General features: G+C 41.1%; 1 protein-coding gene across 10 annotated transcripts in view; it reads right to left on the bottom strand.

Annotated features, from left to right (window-relative positions):
* Window positions 1–26,500, bottom strand: part of PLEKHG1 (pleckstrin homology and RhoGEF domain containing G1) — a 125,861-nt gene that overhangs the window by 33,617 nt on the left and 65,744 nt on the right. For 8 of the 10 annotated variants that reach the window (XM_086877216.1, XM_086877218.1, XM_023923375.2 and 5 more), the window contains one exon: window positions 12,501–13,033. In XM_086877216.1, the coding sequence (XP_086733342.1) occupies window positions 12,501–13,033 (533 nt within the window). Of the gene's footprint in view, window positions 1–12,500; window positions 13,034–15,088; window positions 15,407–26,500 lie in introns of those variants that run through there. The other 2 variants (XM_086877221.1, XM_086877220.1) reach the window with 2 other exon arrangements.

The raw sequence follows: 26,500 nt of genomic DNA, 5'->3' as shown, positions 1-26,500 counted from the left end.
TACTCCACAGATTTGTGCTACTAGTAAAGCAGTTTTTACTCTTAGGTAATACACCATACTCATGGCCATCTTTTCTTCCCAACTCCTCTCTACCCAACACAGATGTGTTTGGTCAAAATCAGATGGCTGTGCAGAAGAGGAACCACCGAAACAGCTCAGCAGCCTCGGCCACCTAAGCACCACTTCCACATCACTTGGAGGAAAAGGCTGCAGGCCAGAGGAAACCATACCACGAAATGGATCCTGTGTGTAGCCTGCCAGCTCGAGCCATGCTGCCTGAACTAGCCACACACTTGTAAACTAAGAAAGCTGGGCAACAGATGTACACTAGAATAGACACTATAAAATGCTTCTCAGTGCTTATTCTGCTAATTACATAGACAACTATAATATGTACCAATTCACCTTCTGCCTGATTTTTTTCCTATTCTTTTTTCTCCATTATTTATTTTATTTATTAATTTATCCAGCATGTATAGCAGCAGACTCTGAATGCCTTGTGGTTCAAAGAATAGCATCCTATCCACACAACAGGTGGCCAAGGATGATGAATTTTGGTCAGGGTAACTCATTGGAGCTCTTTTCAATTATTTAAAGTACTGGTGTGCTCTGCAAAGGCAATGTACATTTGTATACTAAGCATACTTTGCTATCTTGCTCTGGCTCCCTTGGCTATGTGAGTCCAAGGGATTGAAACCTAAAAATGATTGCACTGACTACATGTAAACCCAGAAACCTAAATAAAAGAAAAAATTTCTGTGAGCACATCTTCCTACTTCCTGCTTTTACTGGTATTTGGTGGAGGGTAGACGTATAAATATAGACAAGAATATAGACACCTGAGACTGGAAAAACCTCATGACCTGCCCCTACCTGGGGCAATGCCCACTAAGGCACAGTCCTGTCACTGACCAGCAGCCTAAGCCAGGGTCTTTCTGAGGAAAAGGCAGACTTGGAGACACAGCCTCTACTCCCTTCAGCAGTGTGAGCAGAAAGCTCCTGCGCTCCGTGTACTTCCTCCTCATCTTTTCCATTTGCTCTGTATCCCTCGGTGCCTCGCATGTAAGACTGCCACTTGTCAGCAGCAGCAAAGCTCTGCCCTTGCGGGAAATGGGTGTTCGGAGGCTTGCAGGTGGGCTTTGGGGGACACGCCTACACGTCAGAGGACATGACTGGAGAGCACTAACTCTGCCATCAGGGGAGAAGGACAAGGAGAAGACCTCCCAGCACTGACAGCCAGCCACCCTCCAAATGGGAGCAGCCAAAGTAACCCGTCTGCTTTACGCAGTCTGACACTAGGTGTGGTTTGTGATTGATTTCTTTCCTCTCCACTACTCACACTCCACAGAGGAGTGGAGTCTCTGAGCTGGCAGGAGGCCACCTTGCCAGCACCAGCCCTCTCCCCAGGCCCTGGGCAGATGTGGAGGATCCATACCAGGCTCACCTGTGCTTCCAGCCAGCTTCCTCAGAAGTGCAAATCTACACGTGCAGCTGGCTCACACGCAGCCCGCGGGTAGCGGCAATAAAGCGTGACACAGTAAGACGATACTCTGCTGACTGACTGCGTGTAGAAAGGGCAAAGATTGATGGTGGGAGCACTTGTGAGAACACGGTATGAGGAAAGACTAAAAATAGAGAAGCACATGTAGGTTTTATTTCCACTGTTTAACATTGCAGAGTAAGCTGATTATGACAGAGATCTCCCTACGCTTCACACAATTAGGGGTTCATAAATAAGTTAACAGTATTAACTTAAATTTCACCTAGAGAAGTAGATTTTTTTAAAAAAAGGTAATCTTTTCTATGTAGCTATTCCTGAGAGGCAGATATTTGATAACTGACTTCCTTACCTATATTATGGATGTTAAAACACTGCCCCATTTGCAGCTACTAAGGCCTGGAAGTAGTGACCCCTAGTAGGTCCCCATGGCTTCATCCACATGCATGAAAAGCCACAGGGGTAGTTATGTGTCAGCCAAAATTAGCAGCAAGGAATTCCTGAGTCCTCACACTATGCCTTGCACCTTGAAAACACACATTTCCTTTGGGTTAGGCTGCCTTTGAACAGTTGTGCCCATATAAACATGAGCACAGGCATAGTCATATACAAAGTTGGAAATTTCTAGGGCACATCAATGTCAACAATTTAACAGTCAGGAGATCTTGTCACAGGACTTCAAGCTATCAGAGCACAGCTAATCTCAGGAAATGAACTAAAGAATTTGCCCTGGAAAATAGTCAGTGAGAGGTCCCTCAACACTCTGTTGCACTAAATCCATTCGTAGGGGCCCTGGGCAAGGACAACTGCCTTACCAGTGTGCATGGCTGGGAGATAGCAGAACAGCTTCCTTCAGCTGTGAGTTCCCCTCACTGCTTTAGAGCCTGAGCCTTTAAAGCAAGCTCTGCACATCCTCTTGCCCCTGCCCCAGTGTCAGAGGATGCCTGCATCAATTTCCAGCACTATGCCACATCTCTCTTCTAGGACTAGGGTGGGAGGAGGCACATGCCCTACAATGCCTACTCCACCAGTCCAGGGTCTTATGTCCTTTCTTTTTGCCAGTGTCTTCTTGTGTCCCATGAGACATTTTAGCATGAATTGTGTGCCTATAAAGCTCTCTAGGCGGGTCAAAACCTGACACCAGCTGATCCAGCATTGAACTGTCAGCCTGCCTGGATGGACTGCTCTCATGGATTTTTGCCTTCTTTGTCATAGTGAATTTTTGCTCTAATGAAACACAGTCAGAGTTCAATAATATTCCTTTGTTCAACTGCAGGAATTCCATGCTAAAATCTTCCATCTTAAAAAGACAACTTGGAAGGCAGGCTGTCAATTAAATCCAACTGTAATTTGACAGAGATGCATTAAAAGCACTCAAATTGAAACTGTGATTGATGGACTGTACACAGACAAGTCCTGTAAATGGTTCATCATCTGTAAAGATGATTATGGGTAAATCACCAGGAACAGAAACTCACATGAAACCTCACTCAGACACTTCAGCACACTAACTTACTGAAGTTGAAACCCACCGATAAAAAACAATGTCCCACGTTTATCTTTCAGTTATCAGCCAGCACCCACTGCCACATCACAGCTACAAGATTTCTTTCCCAGAAGCTCAAAATGCAACTCAAAATTGCTGCTCAGAGGTGTGGTAAGAAGCAAGTTCAGAGCACAGGTGGAGATCATGGAATTACAAATGCTATTAGTAGTTTACTGACATATCATTAAGGAATTATGTGACTCCCTCATCTAATGCCTTTCTAAAGTTAAGAGGAAACACAGAAGAAATAAGCTACAGTAATGAAAACAGCCAAATGAAAATAATTACTAGTAATTAGGATGTCAAATAGTTTGAGGTTGCTAGGCAGATGAAGTGCTGTAAAGATTTCTAGATCTACTTCACTGGTATCAATCATCACCATCATCATTCAATAATCTCAGTCGTACTCAAAAAAGTATCAGCTGGAAGTGTTTAGTAAGTATAAATTAAAAAAAATAAAGTTCATCAGGACATCTATTAATGAATTCTCACAACACACTTTAGTTGGTCTGATTATAAACTTATTGAACCATAATCAAACAAAACACTGAGAATTATTAAGGCATATTTGGCCTTCCAATATACAAATCACCCAGGAAAAGAACCTGAGCCTTGTGGTGTAGACCCTTGCCCTGTTAAATAAACTTTCCCCAATTTGTAAAGCAAATGAATGCTAACATTTTTTTAAAGAGATCTCAATATGCTTACAAGTTAAATTAGACATTCCAGAAGAGAAATGTTTATTTTAAAACACAAGAAAGGAAACTGAAAGAGTCTGTTTTCCAAAGAATGAAAATGCAAACCCAGCAAAATGGAGAAAATCTGCACACATCCTAAACACGTGTTTATCTTAACCTTAGTAACCACATGATTACCAGAGACTTCTGGATGGCTTTTCTTATTAATATATGAAAAGCAATGAAATGGAACTTTACAGTGGGTGGTTTGCAAGGAAAAACTTTGTTAAAGTCTCTTATTTGCAAAATAGTCTTCTCATGGAACCAGGAAAAACAGCATCCACCCCCACACCTTAATTTGCAGGAGTGGTAAGAGCAGAAAAAAGAGAGACTACTATGTGGTTTGTTAAGCATTCAAGCTTAAAGGTCATGGATTCTTAGAACACTGTTCACTGACAAGTAATATTTAATAACAGTGATACAACAACTTTAAAAGTAGCCAAATATTTCCATGGACCAAAATGGAAATGGGTATAATACACAAAGAAAATTCCAGAAACTATGGCCTGGCTGAAAATGCAGAAATGCCTTTGCCTTTAAGATATCACCTCCACATGTTGAAATTTCTTTACAGAAAATCCCAATCATTCTGCAAAAAATATATAATTTCATTAAACCATTCTAACGTTTACTGAAAGCTTTGCAGCATAACCTATACTTCTCTCCCTGCCTCTCAACTCTCAGACCTCTTCTGCACAGTTTTCCTGCCTACTCTACAAACTTTTGTAGAGCTGCTGCCGCTCTCTTCTGTGGAGCTCCTTATCCACGGCCAGTAAGCAACAAGAAGATGGAGGGCAGAGGTGAACAGACCTCTCTTTTGTTACTTCCTGAATCCCAGAAGGGCTCTATGCATCCCCCTAGGCAGGGATACAACCTCCCACTCCAGCCTCAGTGCAGTCACAGGAAAGGCGTTTCGATCCTGGAGCCCCCTGCCCACCACCAGCATTCCTAAATGGCACACTCCATATTTAAATTATATCTTCCCCTTGCCTCCCCGCTCCCAAAAGAATAAAGCTTTCTGGAACAGAAGATTAACTTTCATCCTCTTATCTATATTCATTCACATTCAGCAAGTGGGTAGGAGGTTGCAGACAGCACGGTCGAATGATTTACACCCTGCTGCCACAAAAGGGAGGACAAGAGCAATAGCAGCCAGGCTCTTTGGCAATTCTGTGGCTCCCTGGAAGAGCAGCAGCCCTCCCTGCTGCTTCTCTCCCACCCACAGCTTAAGAAAGGCTCACTGTACATTAATAGACAGCTCATTTATTACTTCAGTATAACTCACCCTTTTCTGCTGTCCAAACACAGAGCTGACCTTAAAACAAACCCAAGGCTATGGCTATACATTTGTGCTGTCTTAAAACATTTGCAGTCCCAGTCAACCAGTGAAGCTCTGCAATCACCTGACAAAGACAGTCTCAGTCCCAGCAAGTTTCTACAATGCAGCTGTAAGATAAGAACTGGATGCAAAATACAGGTGAAGGAAACAGAAGGCAGCAATGACATTTTATCCAGTGTCTTTCAAGTACTTAGGAACATGGTGAATGAAAGAAATTTATGAATGTTGCTAGCAGAAATAAGACAGAAGTAGTGATGACGCAGATAAGAAAAACCATGCTTCAGTATATTTAACCGTGGTTTTGCATACTTCCTGTGAAGTTAGTTTACAAACAGCTCTCTGTTCGTGCCGCAGCATAGGCAGATGCTTACACTACACAAATTGTTTATGAGGTTACTTCTGGTTGTCCACAACACGTTATATTCCTACTGTACAGCTATAAAACCTCTTTTTCCAAAACCCAGAACCATTCCCATCCTGCCCAGCAAAACGAGGTTTGGGTTTTGCTTCTGTTTTTGTTAGGCATCGTTAAAGGGCACATATGATGAGAAGCTTACAGCATATGTAGCTGGAAAAACACTTTTGTTCAAGATCTTGGAGTTCCAGAAACAACCACATTCAAAACTGTTTTACACAAACACAAAAACCAGTTTGTGTATACTTCCACTATTTCAGGTTGTTTAAAGAGGTTTAACATGGCTCATACTAAGGAAGACATGCACAGGGGAAACTGAGCTTTCCCTACAGTGCATCAGAAGAAAGAAGTCTAATTTACTTTAGGTATTTCTTTAAGGGTAGCTAGAATAGCTATTTACACCATTTGGTAACTTTCCCTGTGGTGTTCCTAACCACCTTCCTTCTCAGCAGTCTGCACTGGTCCTGATTTGTAAACAGCAGCCCCAGAAACAAAACACAACACTATTGTTCTCTAATAAAGTTACTTACAAATTAATTACAAATTAATTAAGTGGAATATATTCCTGCTCTGATTTATATTGCTATAACTCTGAAGTTCAAACTTCACAAACTTCAAGAAGACCTCTTGGACATGTACTGAGATGCTTCAGTTTCAGCTGTCATATCTCAATATTACTGAGAAAAACTTCCCTTGCTTTTAAGCCAAGCTTTCCCTAGTAAGGTCAATCGGAATTTGATGCTGCTCTTTCTTCATGGAAGAAAGAAAAGCAGTGAGAAAATTCAGCTGAAATATGTAACAAATACTAATCACAGTTAAACTTATCACTGTTGCATAATCATACTACATTTATACAAAACATAATGTTTATTTTTCATGGAATTTAAATTGTTTATCTAAATTTTCACATGCAACTTATGTCAGCAATCCAAAGGTATCTTTCTCAGGTTAGCAGACATAGAAAAAAAGGTCACATGTAGAAATTAGCTATAATGTGGGAACAAACATTATGGGATGCCTTAGCTATATTTGGATGCCTTAGCTACATTGGAGTTCCCAGGTTTTGAGAATTAACTTTCAGAGCAACACTATCCAGCAAACCCAGAGCACAAGCCGCTACGCTTTTATGCTTGACGCATCACAAGTGACAATGTGCACTCCGCAGTCTTCAGAGCAATCTTTTTAACTAACTGCTTAAAACACAGAAGGAGACGTCCTCTAACTGCAGCACCAGGAGACAGGAAACGGGGAACAATAACATTCCAACACTGACTTCCTCTCAGAAGGGTTTCCCTTAATCACTGGTGCCCCAACACATATCTACCTCAAACATCCAACATTTCCCCTTGCAAGGCTTGCCCCCACCCCACACGGGGTATGTAACTTCAACAGACATATTCACCTCAGGTGAAGCTTTCCATGCCAGAAACCTGCCTCCCTGATGAGTTGTTCTGGGAGATTTCAGCAAAGCCATTCCCCTGAGGCTTTTTGAGAAAGAATGCCCTTTTTTGCTCATGTTGAAAAATTTTGGTGACCTTTCCCCCTGAGAAGACAAGCACCCCCAGGCTGACTAGCAGGGACATGAACCACATCCTCATGTCTCTGGGACAGACAGCAGCAGATTCAAGCAAAATGGAGACTTTGTTTCTGAGAGTATGCCTTTTGCTGCCTTAATGTAAATTCCCCTATTTTTGACCATATTGGGGTGGAGGGAAGAGACACCCTCCAAATTCACATATCCTCAATAAGAACTTCTAGCAATGGTCCTTTGCAAGGTTCAGCTCAGGATTCACAAGGCCTTAACCCACAGCTGCCATTTTCAGGTGCTGCCTGAGCAACATCTGGCTCAGATTTGATCCTCTGAGGCAAAAACATGGAAAAGATTGTTCCCATGTCTCAGTGACTCTCTGCAAACCATACGCAGTATAGAAAAGCATGCTGTACAATTTCAGGGCAGAGGAGACATAAAGGAGTACTACTGAAAGATGGGAAGGACAAAATGGGAACCAAGGAAAGCTTGGTAGACACCCCTCTTGACTTCTGTGTACTTAAGAATGTGTACTTATAAAAATAAGGAATGGTGATGAATATGTCCCCAGGCCTGCTGAGAGAACTGTGGAGAGAGCTCTGGAATCAGCAGAGGTGAAGAATATGAGAAAGATTAATACTAAAATGCAAAAGATCACGTAAGGAAATAAGACAATGTACTGATGGGATGCAGATGGGATTTTCTGAGAGAAGACAGGACAGAGAGGCAGCAAGATCGTGGGCAGGAGACTGGGCAGATGGCAATGGGACTTTTTCAAATTAGAAGAGTTAAGTATAAAAGGAGGGGGCCAGGGACAAAAGATCTGGAGAGGAGATAGGACAAAGACTTCAACTATTTCAGTGGAGATGTTTTTGTCTTAAAAAAAAGGTCACATTTGGAATTAAAGGGTAGAGGAATTAATTCACATAAATGAAGTCTCCCAGATTTCAGATGGAGTTCAAGATTTCTGAAGCTCAACCTCTGTTTACATCAAATATATGTGAAACACACAAAGCACACTTTAGCCCCCTCTAGTCATTCTATAGATACCAATGACCTTTTACTTGTATTATTCTACTGTTGGGGTGCAAATGCAAATATTGTAACAGTGCATTTGCAATATTCTTTCATTTTGCAAAGGTAAAACAGAATTGTTGATGTCTTTCTACAGTTACAAGCATTTATACACATTATGCATTATTACACATTATATACATTATATACATTATGAATGGGAGTTTCTGACTCCTGTGAATTGCAACAGCAAAAATTGCAACACAGATTTTTTAAAACTTCAGGGACAGCATTTTACTCAGGGGGAAAACAAAAATCCCTTCAGTAAGTGACTCTAATTGAAGTTTAGGTCTATTCTATCGACATTACTACTTGAAAAAGTCAGGCTACGTCCTGAAGAGGAAAAGGTCAGTCAGTTTTGCCCTGGCCAGTACACCTGTCAGCATGACACAAGCAGGAAAAGCAGAGGTATCCAATTTCTCATCACAAACTTGCCCAAAACAAGCTTCAATCTGCACTCATTCAAAATTATAATTATCCTTAACAGATCATCTGATAAAACATACCAAATGGTGGAAAAGTTCACTCTATCCTTGTTGCAATGCTTGCCTGTGCAAGAATCACAGCAGCATGCCTCAAAACAATCCTAACCCAACTGTGATTCCAGGTCACAGGAAAAATGGCTGTACTGGCTAGAAAAGAAGTTACTTTTTAATGCTTATCCTGGAGCAAAGGTTCCAAATAGCACCTGTACAGCTTCCTCTCACTCATCCTAAGCCTCCCAAATACTTCTTGTCAGCAGTTGGAAAGAAAACTGAAAAACCTCAGCAGCTCTCCAGGATCATTTCAAAATCATATTAACCACATCCCACGAAATCTATTTCTACTTCTGTCTACCAACTTGTTACTGTTAAGATCACCAATACTCAAAAAGCAACAGATGTTATGACTTTTTATTTATTTATTTACTTACCAATGACCTAACAGCATTAGGTCAATACAAGCATAAAAAGGGACAAAATTCCATTTTGCCCCATTCCTCCACAGTATTTTACTTCAGTGACAACTCCATGTTCTAAGGACAACATAGGTTGGAAAGGACACTGCCCAAAATACTGTGCTAAGCTAACTCTTAAGGAGCTGACTTTTGACATTATGATTAGTACCAGGATCCTACATGCAATTTCACAATCACCCATGTTAATAGGTCATTTGTGCTCAGCTAGTCCTGGAAATCAGTTCCTAGCACACTAAAGACAAGGAGGTAATCAAGAACAAGAAAGCAAGTTTCTACTGCTTACAGAGAATGTAGCATCAGCAAATCCCCACTACTAGAGGACAAAAAGCATTAGACAACATCTCTACTGATAATTCTCAGATAGGGGTAGAGGGTGATTAAAATAGCACCTATTGATTTTTCCCTTTTTGTCCTTATGCTGTTCTCTATCTGACACCCCTTCAACTCTTTGTATGTAGGTTGCCCCTCCTCCTCTTTGTCACTCCCTCCTCAAAAAAAAAACTCACCCTGAAACAAAAAACAACTGGCCCTCCTTACTGCTTTTAGACTGTGTACATAAGCTTCTGAGGGTCCTGGTGGCCAACAAGCTGTCCACGGGCCAGCAGTGGGCCTTGGTGGCCAAGAAGACCAATGGTATTCTGGGGAGCCTTAGGAAGAGCATGGGCAGCAGGTTGAGGGAGGTGATCCTGCCCCTCTGCTCAGCCCTGGTGAGGTCACACCTGGAGAGCTGTGTCCTGGGCTCCTCAGCACCAGAGACATGGAGCTCCTGTGGTGGGTCCAGTGGAGGGCAGTGAATATGATTAGGGCACTGGGGCATCTCTCTTACGAGGAAATGCTGAGAGAGTCGTGCCTGTTCAGCCTTGAGAAGAGGTGACAGAGGGAAATCTCATCAATAAAGCACCTGAAGGGAGAGTGTTAAGAGGATGCAGCCAGGCTCTTCTCTGTGGTGGCAAGAACTAGGGTGAGAGGCAACAGGCAGAAACTGAGGCACAGGAAACTCTACCTGAATATGAGGAAGGGTGACTGAGCATTGGAACAGATTGCCCAGAGGGGTATTGGAGTCCTCCTCACTGGAGATATTCAAGGACCATCTGGACACAGTTCTGTGCCATGTGTTCTGGGATAACCCTGCTTGAGCGGGGAGCAGATGACCCCACCAGTGGTACTGACTGTCAGCTGAAAACTCACTAGAGAGCTCCAGTTCCCTCCAATCTTGTACTTTGACTTTCCACTTCCTGGGTTTTCCCTCATTTCCTCACATTGTTTTCCTGCTAATTATTTTCTCTCTCTCCACCTACCACTGGTTCACTTGCTTATGCTTTACTCCACCAGCTCCCACTTTCATGTATCTCTTCAGTTCCCACACTTTCTTGGGCAGCAGTTGTCCTTTGACCTCCCTCCAGCTCCCCTTTTCCCATTCTCATTTCCCAACCAGCTGCCAAATCTGACCCATATTTATCTGGAAAATAAGACAAATCAATCTGCTTCCCTTCACCTTAGTTTGGCTCAGCACCAGTTATCTGCCTGCCAAACTAAATGGCCTCAAATCACAGAGGCCCAGATAATCAAGCTCTGTAAGGCTAGAGCACTCCTACAGATCTCTGTGGAGTCTTCCCAATCTTCTCACAACCCCCCCACCCTTGCTTGGGTGAATTACTGCAGCACTGCTAAGGTAACTTACGGAGAAAGGAATCCTGAGAAACATATAAAATGGGCTCTTCTGAAGAAGTTTGCTCCCAGCCACCCCTTCCTCCCCTGAAACCAAGAGAACATCCTACACAGGCTGAGGCAGCTGGTTCCCCACTGTCTTCACCATCTGGCAAGGAGCTCCTTTGAAGCCCTTGCATCCTCAGAACCTACCTAAGAAAAGCTCCACTGCCAACCACTCAGTGTCTCAAATAAGCTGTCTAGTTTCCGACAAAGCTTTCTAGATCCATTATTAGTTGCTGCAGACTTGGGCATTTCACAGGTTCACAATTCCTTCAGTTCTTCCATAACTAAAAATGCATTTGTATTATTTACTCTATACCTACTGTAGTGATGCTTGAAGTATTTTCTAGAAAGCATTCACTGGTATTCCTGCTTATAATTGGAAAATCTGTTACAAGATACGCGTTTTAGTTTTCAGTTTCTCAAGCTGTACAGTTTACAGCATAAGAGGATGAGTGAGGGCTAAGGTTTCTAAAACCATGGAAGTCATGCCTAGTGAGTGGTGACTACACACAGAAGCTGGCTTGGTTCTGCAGCATCTGACAACCTTAAACACTCCAAAATGAAACTCAGGCAACAGTTGAATATAGTAAAACAGCCCCAGCTACAGAAACCAGTAAAATCTTGCCAAAACAGCAACCCTTCTGAGAACTTTGTGGGGTGGGGTTCTGTTGTTTTAATCACAACATGCATTTAAGTTACCAAAGCCTTCACATTTTCCCCCTGCTACTGTGGTCCACACAGGTTAGAGCTGCAGGTGGGGAGAGTGTCTCCAGCTGGCTTGTATCTCCCATCTCAGATGAACACATACACCTACCCAGAGCTCCAAGTTCTACAAACAGCACACCAAGCATTTCTTTGTGTGTTAAACATGTAGGCTACAAACAATAGCCAAGGGACTCAACTGTCATCTCCAAAAATGCAAAGCAGAACAATGTTGATGGCATGGACACAAGTACCGAGTGAAAAGAACAATCCACAGGACTTCTCTATATTTTTCCCTGTACTAGAAAGAGGAAATGAGAGGTACTGTTAGGCTAGGGATTGGACAAAAACTCCACTGCTGCTTAATAAATGCCACACCTATTCAGAATTAGTATCAAAGAAAACAGAATTCTTTCATATTAAAGCCAAGCAACAGTATTTTCCAGCAGATACATATGCCACATTTAATACTACAGGCCAAAGACACAGAGAGACTAGACTGCAGCTGTGAGCTGTATGAAAGGGATGGGGAAAAGGCAGGAAAGAACCTTGCAGGACTAGGGCTCAGGGAGAGCCGGGAAAAATCAGTAAGACCCTTCAGATAAAGCATATGAAGAGGCAGAGGTAGTTAAAGCTGTCTTGATTATTGCTGTACATTCTAGGACACAATGCAATCTATTTATTTTTTTTTTTTTGTAAATATAAAAATATAAGATTTTTTACTGCAAAGCATTTATCACTCTTTGCTCACTACTGCTGCCAGCTGCAAGAAGTTTTTTTCTGTTATTTCTTCATGAACACATAGTAACATCTCAGGTTTATCTAATCAAATAAAAACTAGAAACAGGCTTGAACAACAATGTTACACTGATTTATAAAGAACAGCAAACGCTGGTTCCATTTTCAGGTCCATCTGTGCTACTGTGAAATCAAACAACGTAAAAAATGGCATTATGGAACAGTTAACACTGTCTTAACTAAGCCACCTACCTTGACAATGCTTTTTAGATCTTGCACATACATCCTCTCTGTCTCCAGAATCTCCTGGACAACTCTGTCTACGTAGAGGAGCTTTGGACTGGTGGGCTCTGTGACCAGGGATATCGCACAGTTTTTGCTTGCTCCTTTTGGTTCTGCTTTCCTTGGCATGCTTGGCCTTTTCTCAAGGCTTTCCTCAGGATCCTCTTGCTCCACAGAGTTTTTGTGTGTCTTGTTGCTGGAAAACCTCCTGGCTGGGACCAGTTCTAGTTTGATGGCACCCATTTCTTTATCCTGGTTAAACAAACCCAAGTGGCTGTTCGAAACCAAGGTCATTCTGCTTCCAAAGGAGCAGTGGCTGTCCCTGGAGGATGCAGAGGAAGAAGTGGAACTAAAGCTGACAGGACGGTCACTGTCTGATAGGTCCATGGTGTTTTTTTCACAATAGTGGAAAGTTCTGCTCCCCTTGTGCAAATCTTCCTCCTTCTTGGAGTCAAGGGCCTCTGTCACAGGTGGTACAACATCAAGAGGTAAGTGGAAGTCATCTAAACAAACAAACAAACAGAAGAAGTGGGTTAATTGTTGTTGCTCCATTTAATGCAGAAGTTGATGGCAGGTACTTTTAAAGCTTTTTGCATAGAAAGCCAAAACTATTTAAAAAAGACAAATCTGTCAAAAGACAGCCAGAACAATTTGGTTTGGGGGTTACTGTAACTCTCATGCTTCTGAGGTTGTGTGGATCCCCTAATGAGGGCTACAACACCACATTCCTCCTGCTTACATTTCTACCTCTGGCACATCCTCCTTCTCTCAGTCTGCTGGGCTTGCTGCTAGCACATCCACTGCTCAGGCTTGGCACAGGAGAAAAACAGAACTCAACATTTTCCCTAACGTTATAAAAGACCCCCACAACTTTACTGGTTCCCTTCTATCTCCCAGCTGAACCCTGACCCTGGCTTGGGAGGTTTGGAAACCTCAAGAAAGTACAACAGTGATACCAGAAAGTGTCCTTCATTTTGAATCCTGTAAAGCCGACAGCCTTAAAAAAACTAAAAGCAGTTATCAATTACCAGCTCTGTGGCTTGCACAAAAATACTAAAAGCAGAATGATTTCCCAAAGAAAATAATGTCGTTTCTGAAGAAAGAGTCCCCACAGGAAAGAGTGCTGCCAAATAATTCAGTTTTCTACTGGGAAAATAAGTATTTCTAAAACTGTTCTGCTCGAGCCAGAATATTACCCCCTGCTAAACAACCAAAGCTGTTTTTCAGATCAGTGCAACAATAAAATAAGACGTCTGTCTTCCTGTTCACGTTTCAATTCTGCTTTGTTTTCCTTGCCAAAATGCCCTGCAGGACACTGTCCACCATGCAATGAAGATTTGTCTCTGGCCAAGTTGAGTGTGATGCAACATGAGAATCTCCAAAAGTAGCTGCAGGTAAATTCAACACTTCAAAGCTTTGTTTCAGTAAGAAGTGTCCTCTTAAAAAAAACCTTGCCACAAACTCATGGAATTTCATAATGCCTGTCCTGTGAAAAAGGGAAACTTGTGACAATTTAGGAAGAAAAGTGATACTGAAGCTACCCACAGAGCAGTAGCTTAGTCCTTATTTTAGTCCAGTGACAACTTTTCAAAAACTCATACCAGTAATTACAGCTCTTGACAACAGTTTCAGTAAAGAAACCATAAAGCTGCAAATCAAACTCGCCCAACCTTTAAGGTGGCCCTTCTTGAACTGAGCCAGACTTGCTATGCAATTACAAGCAGAAACCTCCTGGACCCACAGCTCCTGCAGCTTTCAGAGCAGGGGGAGGATTTAATCCAAAGCTGAAAGCAACTCTCCCATTTTTCAAAATAAATCCAAAGCAAACAGAAATAAAATACCGGAGAAGAATATTTTTATTTATTTGGCCTATCTTGAATGCATAAGATTTCATTTATATGTGAATAATTATCAGCACCATTTCAGTCACTGGGGATTAGTTTTCTATTAAGGAGAAGTATTGCCCTCAAGGTGATGCATAGAATTAACACTGAGAGCAATTTGCTCCTTACAAGGGTTAGAAATTGGCCATTAGATTAAAAACCTAATTCAGCAGGTCTGTACCTCTGGTTTTATCTTGTAGTCTGAAAATCTACAGCCTTTCTTTGTTCCAGGTTCCTCTAGTTTGGAAGCACAGAAGTGTATTTTCTTACCCTTTTTGAATAAACCACATCAAGTACCAATTACAAAATAAAATAAAAAGCAATAAAATGAAAAAAAATTAAAACAGAAAAATGCAGTGAAATTCTCTTGTTTCTATGTGGGTACAGAAAGTGATGTGTGCCTTGCTATTACTTGTGATAAGAAAGTATACATTTTTGATAAGAAAGAATGTATTTTTGTTATCAGCTTTGGATCATTTTTCACATTCAAGTTAGAAAGCAAAACATTGCTGAATGAAAAATGCCCCCTTGAAAAATGCACAGGATAAACAAGATAACAGGAGTAACACTTCCGCTGACTTACTCCAAAATATTTTACTAAAATTACATGACAAAGAAACACCTGATTAGCTACATTTAGGAGGGAAGTAAAGGATTCTTACAAAATTCCATTACCCCACATTCTTTTCTTCCTGTTTCATTGACATGTGGTCTGCCTCTCAGGTAATAACCCAAAGGCATTAATATGTAGTATCTGCTTTGCAAAACTTTTCATTAATATAAAAAATAAAAACAAAACACAGTTCACATCAATGACATTGGAGTTAGAAAAAATGTTAAAAGTGGTTTTACGTAGCACTTGTAGCCAGAATCATTAGGAGAACTTAACATGTCTTAGAAAACTAAAGCAAACCCACTAACTCTCTGGCTTAATGACAGTGTCCTTGCTTATTAAAAAAGCTGAGGATTGGTTTTAATAGTTAAAATGGGCTTGCTCTTTAACACCTGTATTCCCAGTGACCTTCACAAACCCCAGGCACCTGGCAAGGCATGGCTAATTAATTGCATGCAACAGGTTTGACTCAAGTTCCTCTATTTTTTATACAAAGTGCTATTCCTATATGCTTCTCTATAAATTACACCAAACTAGGTATTTGCTACTTTGGTCTGTTTTGTCCTCAAGCCTTATCCTCACTATTAATCTCAAAAGTTACTTTCTACTTCATTTTCACTCCTTTCCCAGCCAGATGTAAATTGTCATGGCTTTGCTGTGGAGAGTTCTGTTACAATTCTGTCCACTATGTCTCCAACCAGTAAAATATGTTTCTCAGGGTGGAGTCTGACAGCACAGAAGCCCAGTGTTATGCAGAGGAGCAGGCAGACACCCAGACAGCTGGCACACCTGGAGGAAAGGCAGGGCACAGCAGACCATGGCATGGAACCAGGCACCAGCTCCCTTTCCTCAGCTGTCAAGTCCTACAACAAGCACCCTGCTCTTGGAAATCAGGGCTTGGGGGCATTCCCTGTTTTTGCCCAGCTCTCAGTTCCTGCCTCAGGTATAGGTAGCTGTGAAAAACCTATAGCCCTTCCCAATAATGCAGGATCTGTAAATCTCCCAAGGCTTCACAAGTTTGTCTTCAGAAAAACATCTGAGCATTGTACTTGGCACTGGTGAGGCCACACCTCAAATCCCATGCTCAGTTTTGGGCCTCTCACTGAAAGAAGGACATTGAGGTGCTGGAGTGTGTCCAGCGACAGAGCTGGGGAAGAGTCTGGAGCAAAAGTCTTATAGGGAGCATCTTGAGAAGCTGAGGGTATTTAGTTTGGAGGCTCAGGGAGACCTTATTGCTCTCTATAACTCCCTGAACAGAGGTTGTAGCCAGGTGGGGGCTGGCCTCTTCTCCCAAATAACAAATGATGGGACAAGCAAGAGGAAATAGCCTCAATTTGCACTAGGGGATAGATTAGATTGGATATTAGGAAATATTTATTTACCAAATGGGCTGTTAAGGACTGGAACAGGCTGCACAGGGAAATGGAGTCACCATCCCTGGAGGTATTTAAAGGATGTGCAGATGTGGCACTTGGTGACATGGTTTAGTGGTAGACGTGGCATAACCACTGGGCTAACAGTTGGACTTGATCATCTTAAAACACTTAGGTATGAAAATAACCTCTACAACTACTGTTAAAATTAGGAACAGAGCTTTTAGATGATTTCTGTAGTCATAAGGGCAATCAGGACAGAGAGCAGTTGAATGGAGTTCATTGCCACAGCCACATGCCCATCCGCTTTATTTCTTGTCAGGGTCTGTATTTGGCTTTTCAGAACTCTGAAGAGTAGTTCTATTCTGCAGTTATACCACGAAGTAACTTCACTCTTGCACCAGCTACCTAAGGTCTGTAGCAAATGCCCGGTGAGAAATTCACAACTGCACTAATGAGAGTGATGAGAGAGTAAACAGACTCCTCCAGTATTGCTCTCTATGAATCATAACTGACCCAGTGCCTTTGCAAACCCTGTAACCTCTCGCAGATTTCTGTCTTTCATACAAACTTACTATAAAAAGCAAGTAATTTGTCCCATACCCTGTGAGACTGATTTACAAGCCCACTCCACCCCATCCTCCCAGCTTCAGCAGCAGCACCAGTGGGTAGGTGCATTCATCAAAACTCAGGCTGCGAGCACTGTGTGAAATTGAAGGTACTGCCAGAGCCTGCAGAGGCACACACTCCGAGCAAGTCTTCTATACCCTGACCCATGTCTGGCCTGGTTCACTGCTTTTTTTGTTAGGCTTTCTTTTGGTTACTGAACCTTTTCAAGGATGAACCAAAATAATATTGAGAACTTTTGTCAGTTGTGAATAACGGCATTTAACTCAGTCTGGGGAGGAAAAAAAAAAAAGAAATCTTCAATTTGCATACTTTAATTAAGGAATAACAGTAATTACTTGTTAGTTCAGCACTGAAAGGAGGATAATTACTACTTGTCCCTACTCACAAGGAAACATGCTCCCCAAACAAGGTCATTTCTTGTTTGTGCCTTTGCATTAATTCAGTTACTCTCTCCCCCTTCCCAGCCCCTGCAAAGCTCCCTGCCCATGTGTCACACACACACACTGGCATGGCACGACCCCAGGGCGCTCCCCAGCAAGAAAAATGACATGTCCCTACTCCACAGACATGCAAGGGCAAGGAATACTACTGTTTCATCCCAACAGGGAACTCTAATATTAGTTACAAGACTCAAGGTACATGCAAAACAACCATCTTGGTGTGTCTCAGGTTTTCACTGCGCAGTCATAAACAAGTTCTCACCAAAAATTTTGCAAAAATGCAAAACCTTCTATCACTTGCTTTTCTTTAACAAAAAACTCCTTCCTGGAATTATATTCATGGTAATGATAAATGGTTTTCCAGTATCTCTGCAGCTTTTGCTATGCTAGAATATTAGCATACGATGAGAGATAAAGTGCTTTGTCTTTAAATATAAAACTGACTTACAGATCCCCAAGTCCTCTCTAAATATAGGTGTTTATTCCTCCAACTTGTTTACTGCACACGAAATTTTACAACATACTGCACAAGTAAAAACTCAAAAGCCAATTTATATTCATGATTAGCATTATTGTTGCATTTCCCCTGGCAAGAAAAAGAGCACCTCAGTGCTAACCTCAGTGTTATCTACAAAGTCAACATTACCAGAAATTACAGTCTTCATATCCTCTGGAGCTGAGCTACAAAAAAGCGATGAGACTATTCAAGAAATATATTTCCTGTTTTTTTTCCCTGAGATACCTTCATATTTCACATAAAGCATTCATACTGTGGATACAATTAAGCAAACTAGTTTAGAACAATTTCTACATTCAGTATCAAATTCAAAATGTAACACTGGACTTGAGAAACAAAAACGCTCAACAGCTTCCTGACTGGGAAAGATTAAAATCCATCCACTAACAATCCCAAATGATCTTGAATACACTCCCTATATCTTCTGCTCTGAATCCTGTCCAAGTGAATGTCAGCAGATTTTTAATCACTATATTTTTTTGTATGTGAACATATATCAGTTCTAAAACTAACACCCTCTGTGAAAAATATCACACTATCCTGCAATATTTGCAGGTTTAGATGTATAGTCTGGACTGTCACAAACAATACTCTGCCAAGTATTTTAACTGAACTTTAAGGAACAGAAATCCCATTTATTGGAAATCTCACAACAAGGGAAAAGAGTCACCAACTACTGTGCTTCTATCGGTCCAATTACTGCCCCCCCACCCCCACTCCCTGCATTATTTAAAGCAGAATAGCCTCTGTCACAACCAAGCACGCTAATACCCGAGAACATTATTGCAAGGGAAAATCCTCTGCGACAGTATCTCACCACTGAGGAATGTCTCTGGCTCCTCGCACACGGGCTGAACAAGTCCTCTCTATTTTTCGCTCCTCTCCGAAGAGCCTGCGACCTACCTGTGCGGCAGAGGAGCGGCGCGAGCTCTGACTTCAGCTGTTCCCGAATTAGCTCATTGGGCACTCAGGTAAAATGAGAAGCTCTTACTAGTCTGTACAGCTCCTTCGCCAGAAATATTGCATGAGTCAGCTTTTATCTATCAAAACCCTAAACACAAAGGCTTAACAGAAACCTGATTCACAACTTTCTCATCGCCTTTTTCCCAGCGCACCGACAGTCTTCGGCATCACTACAAGCTTTATGTGACATATGACATCATGCAATTCAGGGACAGGACAATGGGCATCACTGTGGGTAACTTTAAAATGCACACTTCACTGAACAACACCCACTAACTTCCATTTTTTTCAGCACAACACTGATCAAACATCAAACAGAGCCCCCACTTCCACAGCACTTGTTTGCTTGATTTGTAGACAATATTGATAAGCACAGAAAGCAAATAAATCACTTGCTGGTATTGTGAAATTTCTGTGTTTAAGTTAGAAACTTCCATGAACTTGCAATATAATAGGATGATCCTGGGAAATAGAAGCATTCTGGATCATATTCTGCCCTAATATAAACAGGAACAGGCTTTTGCAGAGTGGTTGCAAAGCTTCAGTGGTTTGGGGTTTTTTTAAGGGCAAGAGAAATGAATTTCAGAAGAAAACGTGAAATCCAAATGCTAAATCACAATGAAGACAAATAAAAGGAAAAAAAAAAAAAGAAAAAAAGGAAAAAAAAAAAGAGAGGAGACAGTGAGAGGATAAGCAGGAGAAAAGAAAAGGTAAAAAAAATTAAAGAAGAAGAAAGAATACAGGCTGGTGCTAACCCGTGAGAAAGCTGACATCTCCTTTGCCTGCGGATGGGGTGGTAGCATTTCCATCTCGGAGCTTGGAGGCAAAAGAAGTCAGAAGAGTTCCCAGCTGCTGGCACCACTTTGCAGGTGTGCTCTCACAGCTGCATGCTCAAACATAGCCCACAAAGAGGCAATCTATATTTGAAACTATACTTGAAATTCACTGCCTCTGTCCTTGCACATGACATAGCCTCGGCTTCATTCAGAGTATTCCTAAAGAGCAGAGTCCTTGAACAACACCTTACAGCAGGAAACCGGAGGTAGAAAAAGAAGCAAAGACAGCCTTGAGACCACTGGCAAAGCTGTGACCTGAACATCAGGGCTCTTGGGGTGAAAGTCCCTTTTACCCAGGCTAAAAGATCAGGTGTTTACAGCCTGCCATGCTGACATCACAGATCACTGAGATATGCTCTCTCATCTGGATTTTTCTGCAGCTTCTGAAGATTTTTTTAATACTTAAATGTTTACATTAAATGATCTTTTTGCAAGATCTGTGCAAAATACCTTAGAGTGAGGTACCACATATCTGTAAGTCCTGGACACACTGAAAGGCACAGAATGGCCAACACTACTGCCAAAGTTCTCAGTACATCTACAGTGCAGCACCCAGGTACCCAAATCACTTGAATATGGCAAATATACCATACGTTTGCTATGTTCGACATGCATAGTTCTGTAAGGAGCTAATGATTCACTTTTCTGGACTTCTGCTTCCTCATACCTTGTGCCCACCTTGCCTACAAAGCTTTTATCACCTCCAAGTCAGGTTTGAGCTAATTCCTGGACAGACCTGTAGAGCATTAACCAGACATAGGGCACTGCTTGGTCAATTCTGTGAAGCCCGAAGACATACAAATAATATCAGCAGCTTCATCATTTAGTGGTGACACAAAGCTCCTGAACTCAATGAAGTCCTGAAATCTCAATGACAAAAAGCATCCTACATCTCTTTCAGTAGGCTGGGTAAAAGCAGGGGCTGCAGCACCACAGTGTGAACTTCAGCCACTGGTCTGAACTGGCATAGGGAGCTCTCATGACCATTCCTGTGGTTGGAGGGAAGAGGGAAACAGAGCTGAGATCCTTACTTTGCTCTGTCCTGCATCTTTCATCTCTGCACACCCACACCTGACCATAGCTCTCCCTTCCATCCCCATGTATAAGTCAGCAGAAGTTTCCCCCACACATAAGAATTTCCCCAAATCCATAACATCCATCACTTTAAACATGCACAGCACTGAGAGCTGCCAGGGCAGAAGACTGGAAACCAAAAAGGCTCCTGGTTTAGTGATGTGCATCACAAATGAAACAGCACACAGATATGCCAAAAAAATAATGGGTTGGCCTCATTTCTCATTTTCTGGTATTTCATGCATTTTGATTATATACATTATATTTCAGGAGTTGCATACCTTTCTCTACCCCATCTCCTGCTTCTTTCTATTGTATGTACAGTGGCTTAAAGGTCACATTTTTAGTGTATCAGTATTAAGGTTTGAGAAGGATGACCTGTTTTTATTTTGGAACAAGGCTTTGACTTTTCTAAACTTGAACAATAAGTGAAGTTTACAGAGGTTAAGAACGATGTTATTCCACAGTTGCCAGCTGGCTAAGGATTTACTGAAAAAGTAAGTTATCCTCAGCTAAATTTTAAAAAATCACCTCTTACTCAACCACAAGGTACATTCAGGCTAAAGGACACACTGACATCTTCCCTGGAAGTGCAATGTAATGTATTAATAACTCTCTGCAATGCAGTAGCTGTTTAATCTGTACACAGTACTGCAGAGACACCTAACAAAAGGAACAAGCCATCACATGCTGCTGATGTACTGCAACACAAACACAGCATATGGATCCAATCCTCCATTCATAGGCCTTTTAAAAGAATTGTTTTCCATCTCCTTGGCAATTTTGAAGGCTTGCTTCTCTGGTCTTTAAAAAGGATTTTAAAAAGGCACAGTTCAATTCTTTTATAAATCAGAGCAAGCAAAAATTCAGTGAAGATTTGTAAATATGAATGCATATGGAGGAATAACACCCTAGATGACAAGAAGAAGTAATACCCTAGGTGACAAGGAGTTAAAGCTTTTACATCCTTTTCTTCTCTGCTCATTCGGGCATTTAATGAAGTGTAAAAAGTGCATTCAACATGATGCTGCTTGAATGTTTTAGTACTTTTACACTCAAACCGTTGTGCCAGAATGAAAATCGACGTGTAGCCTTCCTTCCACCCAGCACCACACAGGATAAGGCCTTGCTGCTGGCATGTTACCAGTGTCCTTCCACTCTATGCTGTATCACTGTAACAGTGCTTGGACACCAGGTTGGTTTCCCCTTCTTCCTGGACTAATCTGCTCTCAGCAAATGTTCTGCCAGGCCAACATGTAACACTCTACTATTTTCAACTTCATCTAAGCAACCTAAAGTTGCCACTGAAGTTCACAACTTTTCAAAGCCCACTGTGCCATGAGCACATAAGAGGTCTTGGCTAGGCAGCCAACACAACACACAACATTTGCTGCTTTACCAAGAACATTGGGAGGATTTTAAGACTAAAAATTGTTAACTGTCTCCCACTTTAAAGCAGGTAAAATAAACTTTAGAGTGTGAGACACTGTTTCAGAAGAAGTAAACGTAGCATCTATGAATCATTCTTGATAGTCCCAATGAAAAACTTAAATTGTGACCCTAAAGAAGACATCCTTGTACAACTCACCTCTTTCAATTTCAATATGACTTGTAACTACAATATCTAGCACAAATAGCTTAGTTCTTTTAAACTCATTTTAACAGTTTTTTGTTTGCTTCTGACACCAAATTCTCTGTTGACTTAAAAAACTTTCCAATGAAAATCCTGCATGAAACAAAATATTTTATAACAAGCGGTTCTCCAATATAGCAGACAATGTTAGATGCCAAATAGAAGTGAATTTCAGAAGCTTTAAATAATTGATGTTTTTCTTTAAATACAGCTAAATGATCTCTCCCATTTGGTTTCAAACTAAAGCCACTTACTGGAACCTCCTCTGCATCTCAGGAAGTTTAGCAACCAGAATTTTGAAACAGAACTGAAATAGTAACAGCAGGCTCCTCCTAACAGATGTTCACATTTACAATAAAAAGAAAACTTTCTTCTGTGTTTCCCCTCTTGAATAAAAACACAAGTTGTAGAAAGCGGTATTCATGTTTATGTCTTGAGAAGAAGAATCCTTAAATTCTACACAGATTGGAAATAAGACATATTGGTGGTCTGCCTGCACCACAGACTGGCTCTGGCATTTCAAGTCAGTTTCTTGTGCTCAGCCTCCTGCAAGTGAACATTAGGTCTTATTTTTAAGGTGGCATTACAACAGTAAGCTCACAGCTCCTTCAAAATTCCAGCTCGATAGGAACATATGCAATGACAGTTAAAGGACTCTGGATTAAACAAATGACTGCGGCAGATTTTTACAAAATTCAATAATCAGTACTTTGACATCTCAAAAACCTTTAAATGTAAATAAATAAAAAGAAACCAAGCAGATGTTCAGGTTCAAAGGAGTTAAACTTTTCTTCTCACTGTATTGCTTCTACAGCTAAGTGTGGAATTTTACATAAATAAGGTCAAGAAGACTAAGACTGCCAAATGGCAGCAAAATAACTGGTCACAGCAGAAAAATCAAAGGTGTCTTGTTGCTGCCACAAACAACAGATCCATAAAGATGCAGCCACCCCAATTCTTCCTTTTTTATTTTCTACTGATGACCCTATCACATCAGGACTGCCATTTACCTTGATTTGGTCTTTCCAAACTGCCCCCTATGGTCATCATGTTTTACACCCCCCCCCTCAATGTGCTTGCCTGTTGCAATACAATAAAACACAGGGCTACATGAAAATGAAATTTCCCTTCCTTGTCTTTCCCCTCCCTTCCATGTCAGCTTTTCAGGCATGCCTAGGAAAGCCACTCCAACAGATCCATGTTTGTGATGAAGAAGTCTTCACAATGCTTGCAGAGCTGCTCTAAGGTCCTTATCTACAATACTTCCTACTATTTCTTTACTGTTATTTCATGAAGACAAACTACTGAGAGCAAAATTCCTAGTCCAACAAGCAATACTTTTAGAGCTTTTGTATTCATGAAGCAAAGTGTGAATTGAGATTGGTATCTGTGCAAAGTCAGAGTGCAGAGCAGTGCAGACTCTGCACCCATATGCAGATGGTGTTAATGCCTGCAACACTTATTGACATATCAGAATTCAAGATTAACAGTGACAACAATCACACTTCAGAAGCCACGGGGCAAGAAGCAAACAGATTAGAGGCCTAGACTTGGTTACAGGGAACATTTGGTGCATAATTCACAGCAACTGACTTCCTGAGTCATAAGCCTTTCTCTGTGCCTTCTTATCAGAGCAATAAAAAGCTTAATTTGAATCAGACAGTCATTTTATTAAAGCTTTATGTATTACAGAGTCCCTGTGCCTTCCTTACCAACAGCTTCAGAAAAATAATCCTACAAATTCTGAAGAATTAAAATTCTCTAACATTCCTATTCAGGGGCATATTAATTGAATTTTATACACATGTAACACCATACAAAGGAAGTTAGTAAAAAAAGGTATCTTCAGATTTCTTGTGACTGTTGGATTTATTATGCAATTTTTTGTCAATCTGAAGGAAAAAAAAAAAATCCCTGACAAATGCAAACAAGCGAGGGGCATGAAAATTCTTAAAAATGTACCACTTTGTGGTTCACAGCAAGGAAGTTGAAATTTAAAACATTCATGAAAAGACAGTAGATAACAACTGTGCTACCATCCATCTGCTTTTCTGGCTTTTATAGTCAGTACCATTTTACTTCTCTTTTGCAGCCTTCAAGCACTTCTATATTGGCCAGTTTTCAGAGTTCGTGTTAACTACAATAAATAGTATCTACACCCACTGGTATTCAGTAAACAACTCAGATGAATCTTTAGATCAGAGGCAGGGAAAACACAAACTTAGACTCCTATCTAAATCCAGCTAAAGCATTTATTTTTCTCAGATTTTTTCCTTTGTACTCTATCCTTCTTCCAGATAGGGGCATTTAGTCCCACCACTTTCCTTGTTTGGGTTTTCCACTTGATTGTTTTCTATGAGAAAGAAGTAGCAAATCCTTTCTTTTAAAAATATTAGAGCTAGAATCCAAATCAAATTCTCAAATCCAAAACACACACCCTGGACTTGGAGAAACTTGGCCACAAAGGCCAATTTTGTGGTCTAAAACAAGTGAGGGTGGGGGCTGAGGAGGGAGGATGTATTAACTCTGTGGTGGAGCTGCAGGATTTTCCCAACAAGCCATACTAAAAAACAATTGTTTTTGTTATTCCTGTTTATACAGAGAACATCAAAGCTTTCTCAACTCCGTACCCTATGCACATGGGAACTTACAAGGTAAATTCATTTAAGAACTATTCTCATTACTTATCTAGAGTCTCTTTTTATTGATAAAACACCCAAACCCCCACACAGTTAAACATTTGTTTTCTTCCAAAACCTGTGATCAAATTTAGGCCATTAAGCCGTAAATCCTCAATGCAATTAACTTCTGTTATGTCCACGCTTTTCCCTAAACTCAAATGTCACCTTCTAACTTCCCTCATGGAAAGCTTTCACTTAACATTCAAACATGAACCCCATCATGAGGAAAAGAAATCCTTCCCCTCTTTTTCATCCTCTCCCACAGAGAGCACGCTGCAGAGCGGTAGATCCCTGCAGGAGACTCGCCACATACAAGCACGAAGCTGGTAGAGCAGAGGAGCCGTGAGGAATGGCCAGCAGCCCCCAGGCTTCTCCCAGCCCTCTGCCAAGGAGGCCACAAGCTGAAAAATCAGTTTCCCTCGGTCTGCCCTGACATCCCAAGCGCTCCGAGACTTTTCACAGCCGAACAATGCTGCGCATTCACTATTGAGCTGCGAGGCGCAGAGACACACCGAGAGGCCACTACACTGGTATTGTTCCACGGGCCTTCAGCCTCTTACCACAGCTATTAGCCGGCGTGCTCACTTTTCAAACCCTCATCTCTTTGGAAACCCTGACTACCATTATTTTATTGCAAAGAGGCACAGGTTAAAAGAAGTTTAGCTGGGCAATTCCCTGCTCTTCCCCCTTTGGCATTACTTAAAATGTATGACTCACATAGGCAGAATTTCATTAAGAAGCAATTGCTTTTACATTTATACAGAAATTCTGTCACTATTGAAGTGTTCCCTTAACAAAGACTTTGACAAAAGATTTGTGAAGTTTTTGTAATTAAGTCAGTAAGACAATGCAAACAGTTGACCAGCCATAACAATTTAGTAAGATGATGAAATTATTTGCAAGCTGATTCAGTTCAAGTAACTTTATTCAGCAAAAGAGAAGGATAGTGGGTTTACTCAATTTTTTTTTTCTTTTGCACTGATTTCTAAATACAGCCATGGATGAAATCAGCTATACTTATTTCCGTATCCAAAACCATGTATCTCTTAATGCCACAGACCATAAGAATGGCTAGATTCTTTGCCAAGCCAAGTAGCATGAGACTAAAAGTCCCTTTTACAATTGATCAGTATCACTTAACAGAGCACCAAAAGATTCTAAAATGTCCTCTCCGTTGATTTTTCAGTTAATACATGTTCTTTATAATGTAAAATTAATGAACTTGAAACATTTAAACTTCAAACCTTTAAACTATGCACAGATCCTGCCAATTATAAATTCATTGCATAATATTTTGAAGGTTAGAAAAACAATCTGGGAGAAACAT

This window comes from Cyanistes caeruleus, chromosome 2 (genome assembly GCF_971803275.1).
Source record: "Cyanistes caeruleus chromosome 2, bCyaCae1.hap1.1, whole genome shotgun sequence".
Classification (NCBI taxonomy): domain Eukaryota; kingdom Metazoa; phylum Chordata; class Aves; order Passeriformes; family Paridae; genus Cyanistes; species Cyanistes caeruleus.
Note: the sequence above shows the minus strand (reverse complement) of the source record. Positions and strands in the feature narration are given on the sequence as shown.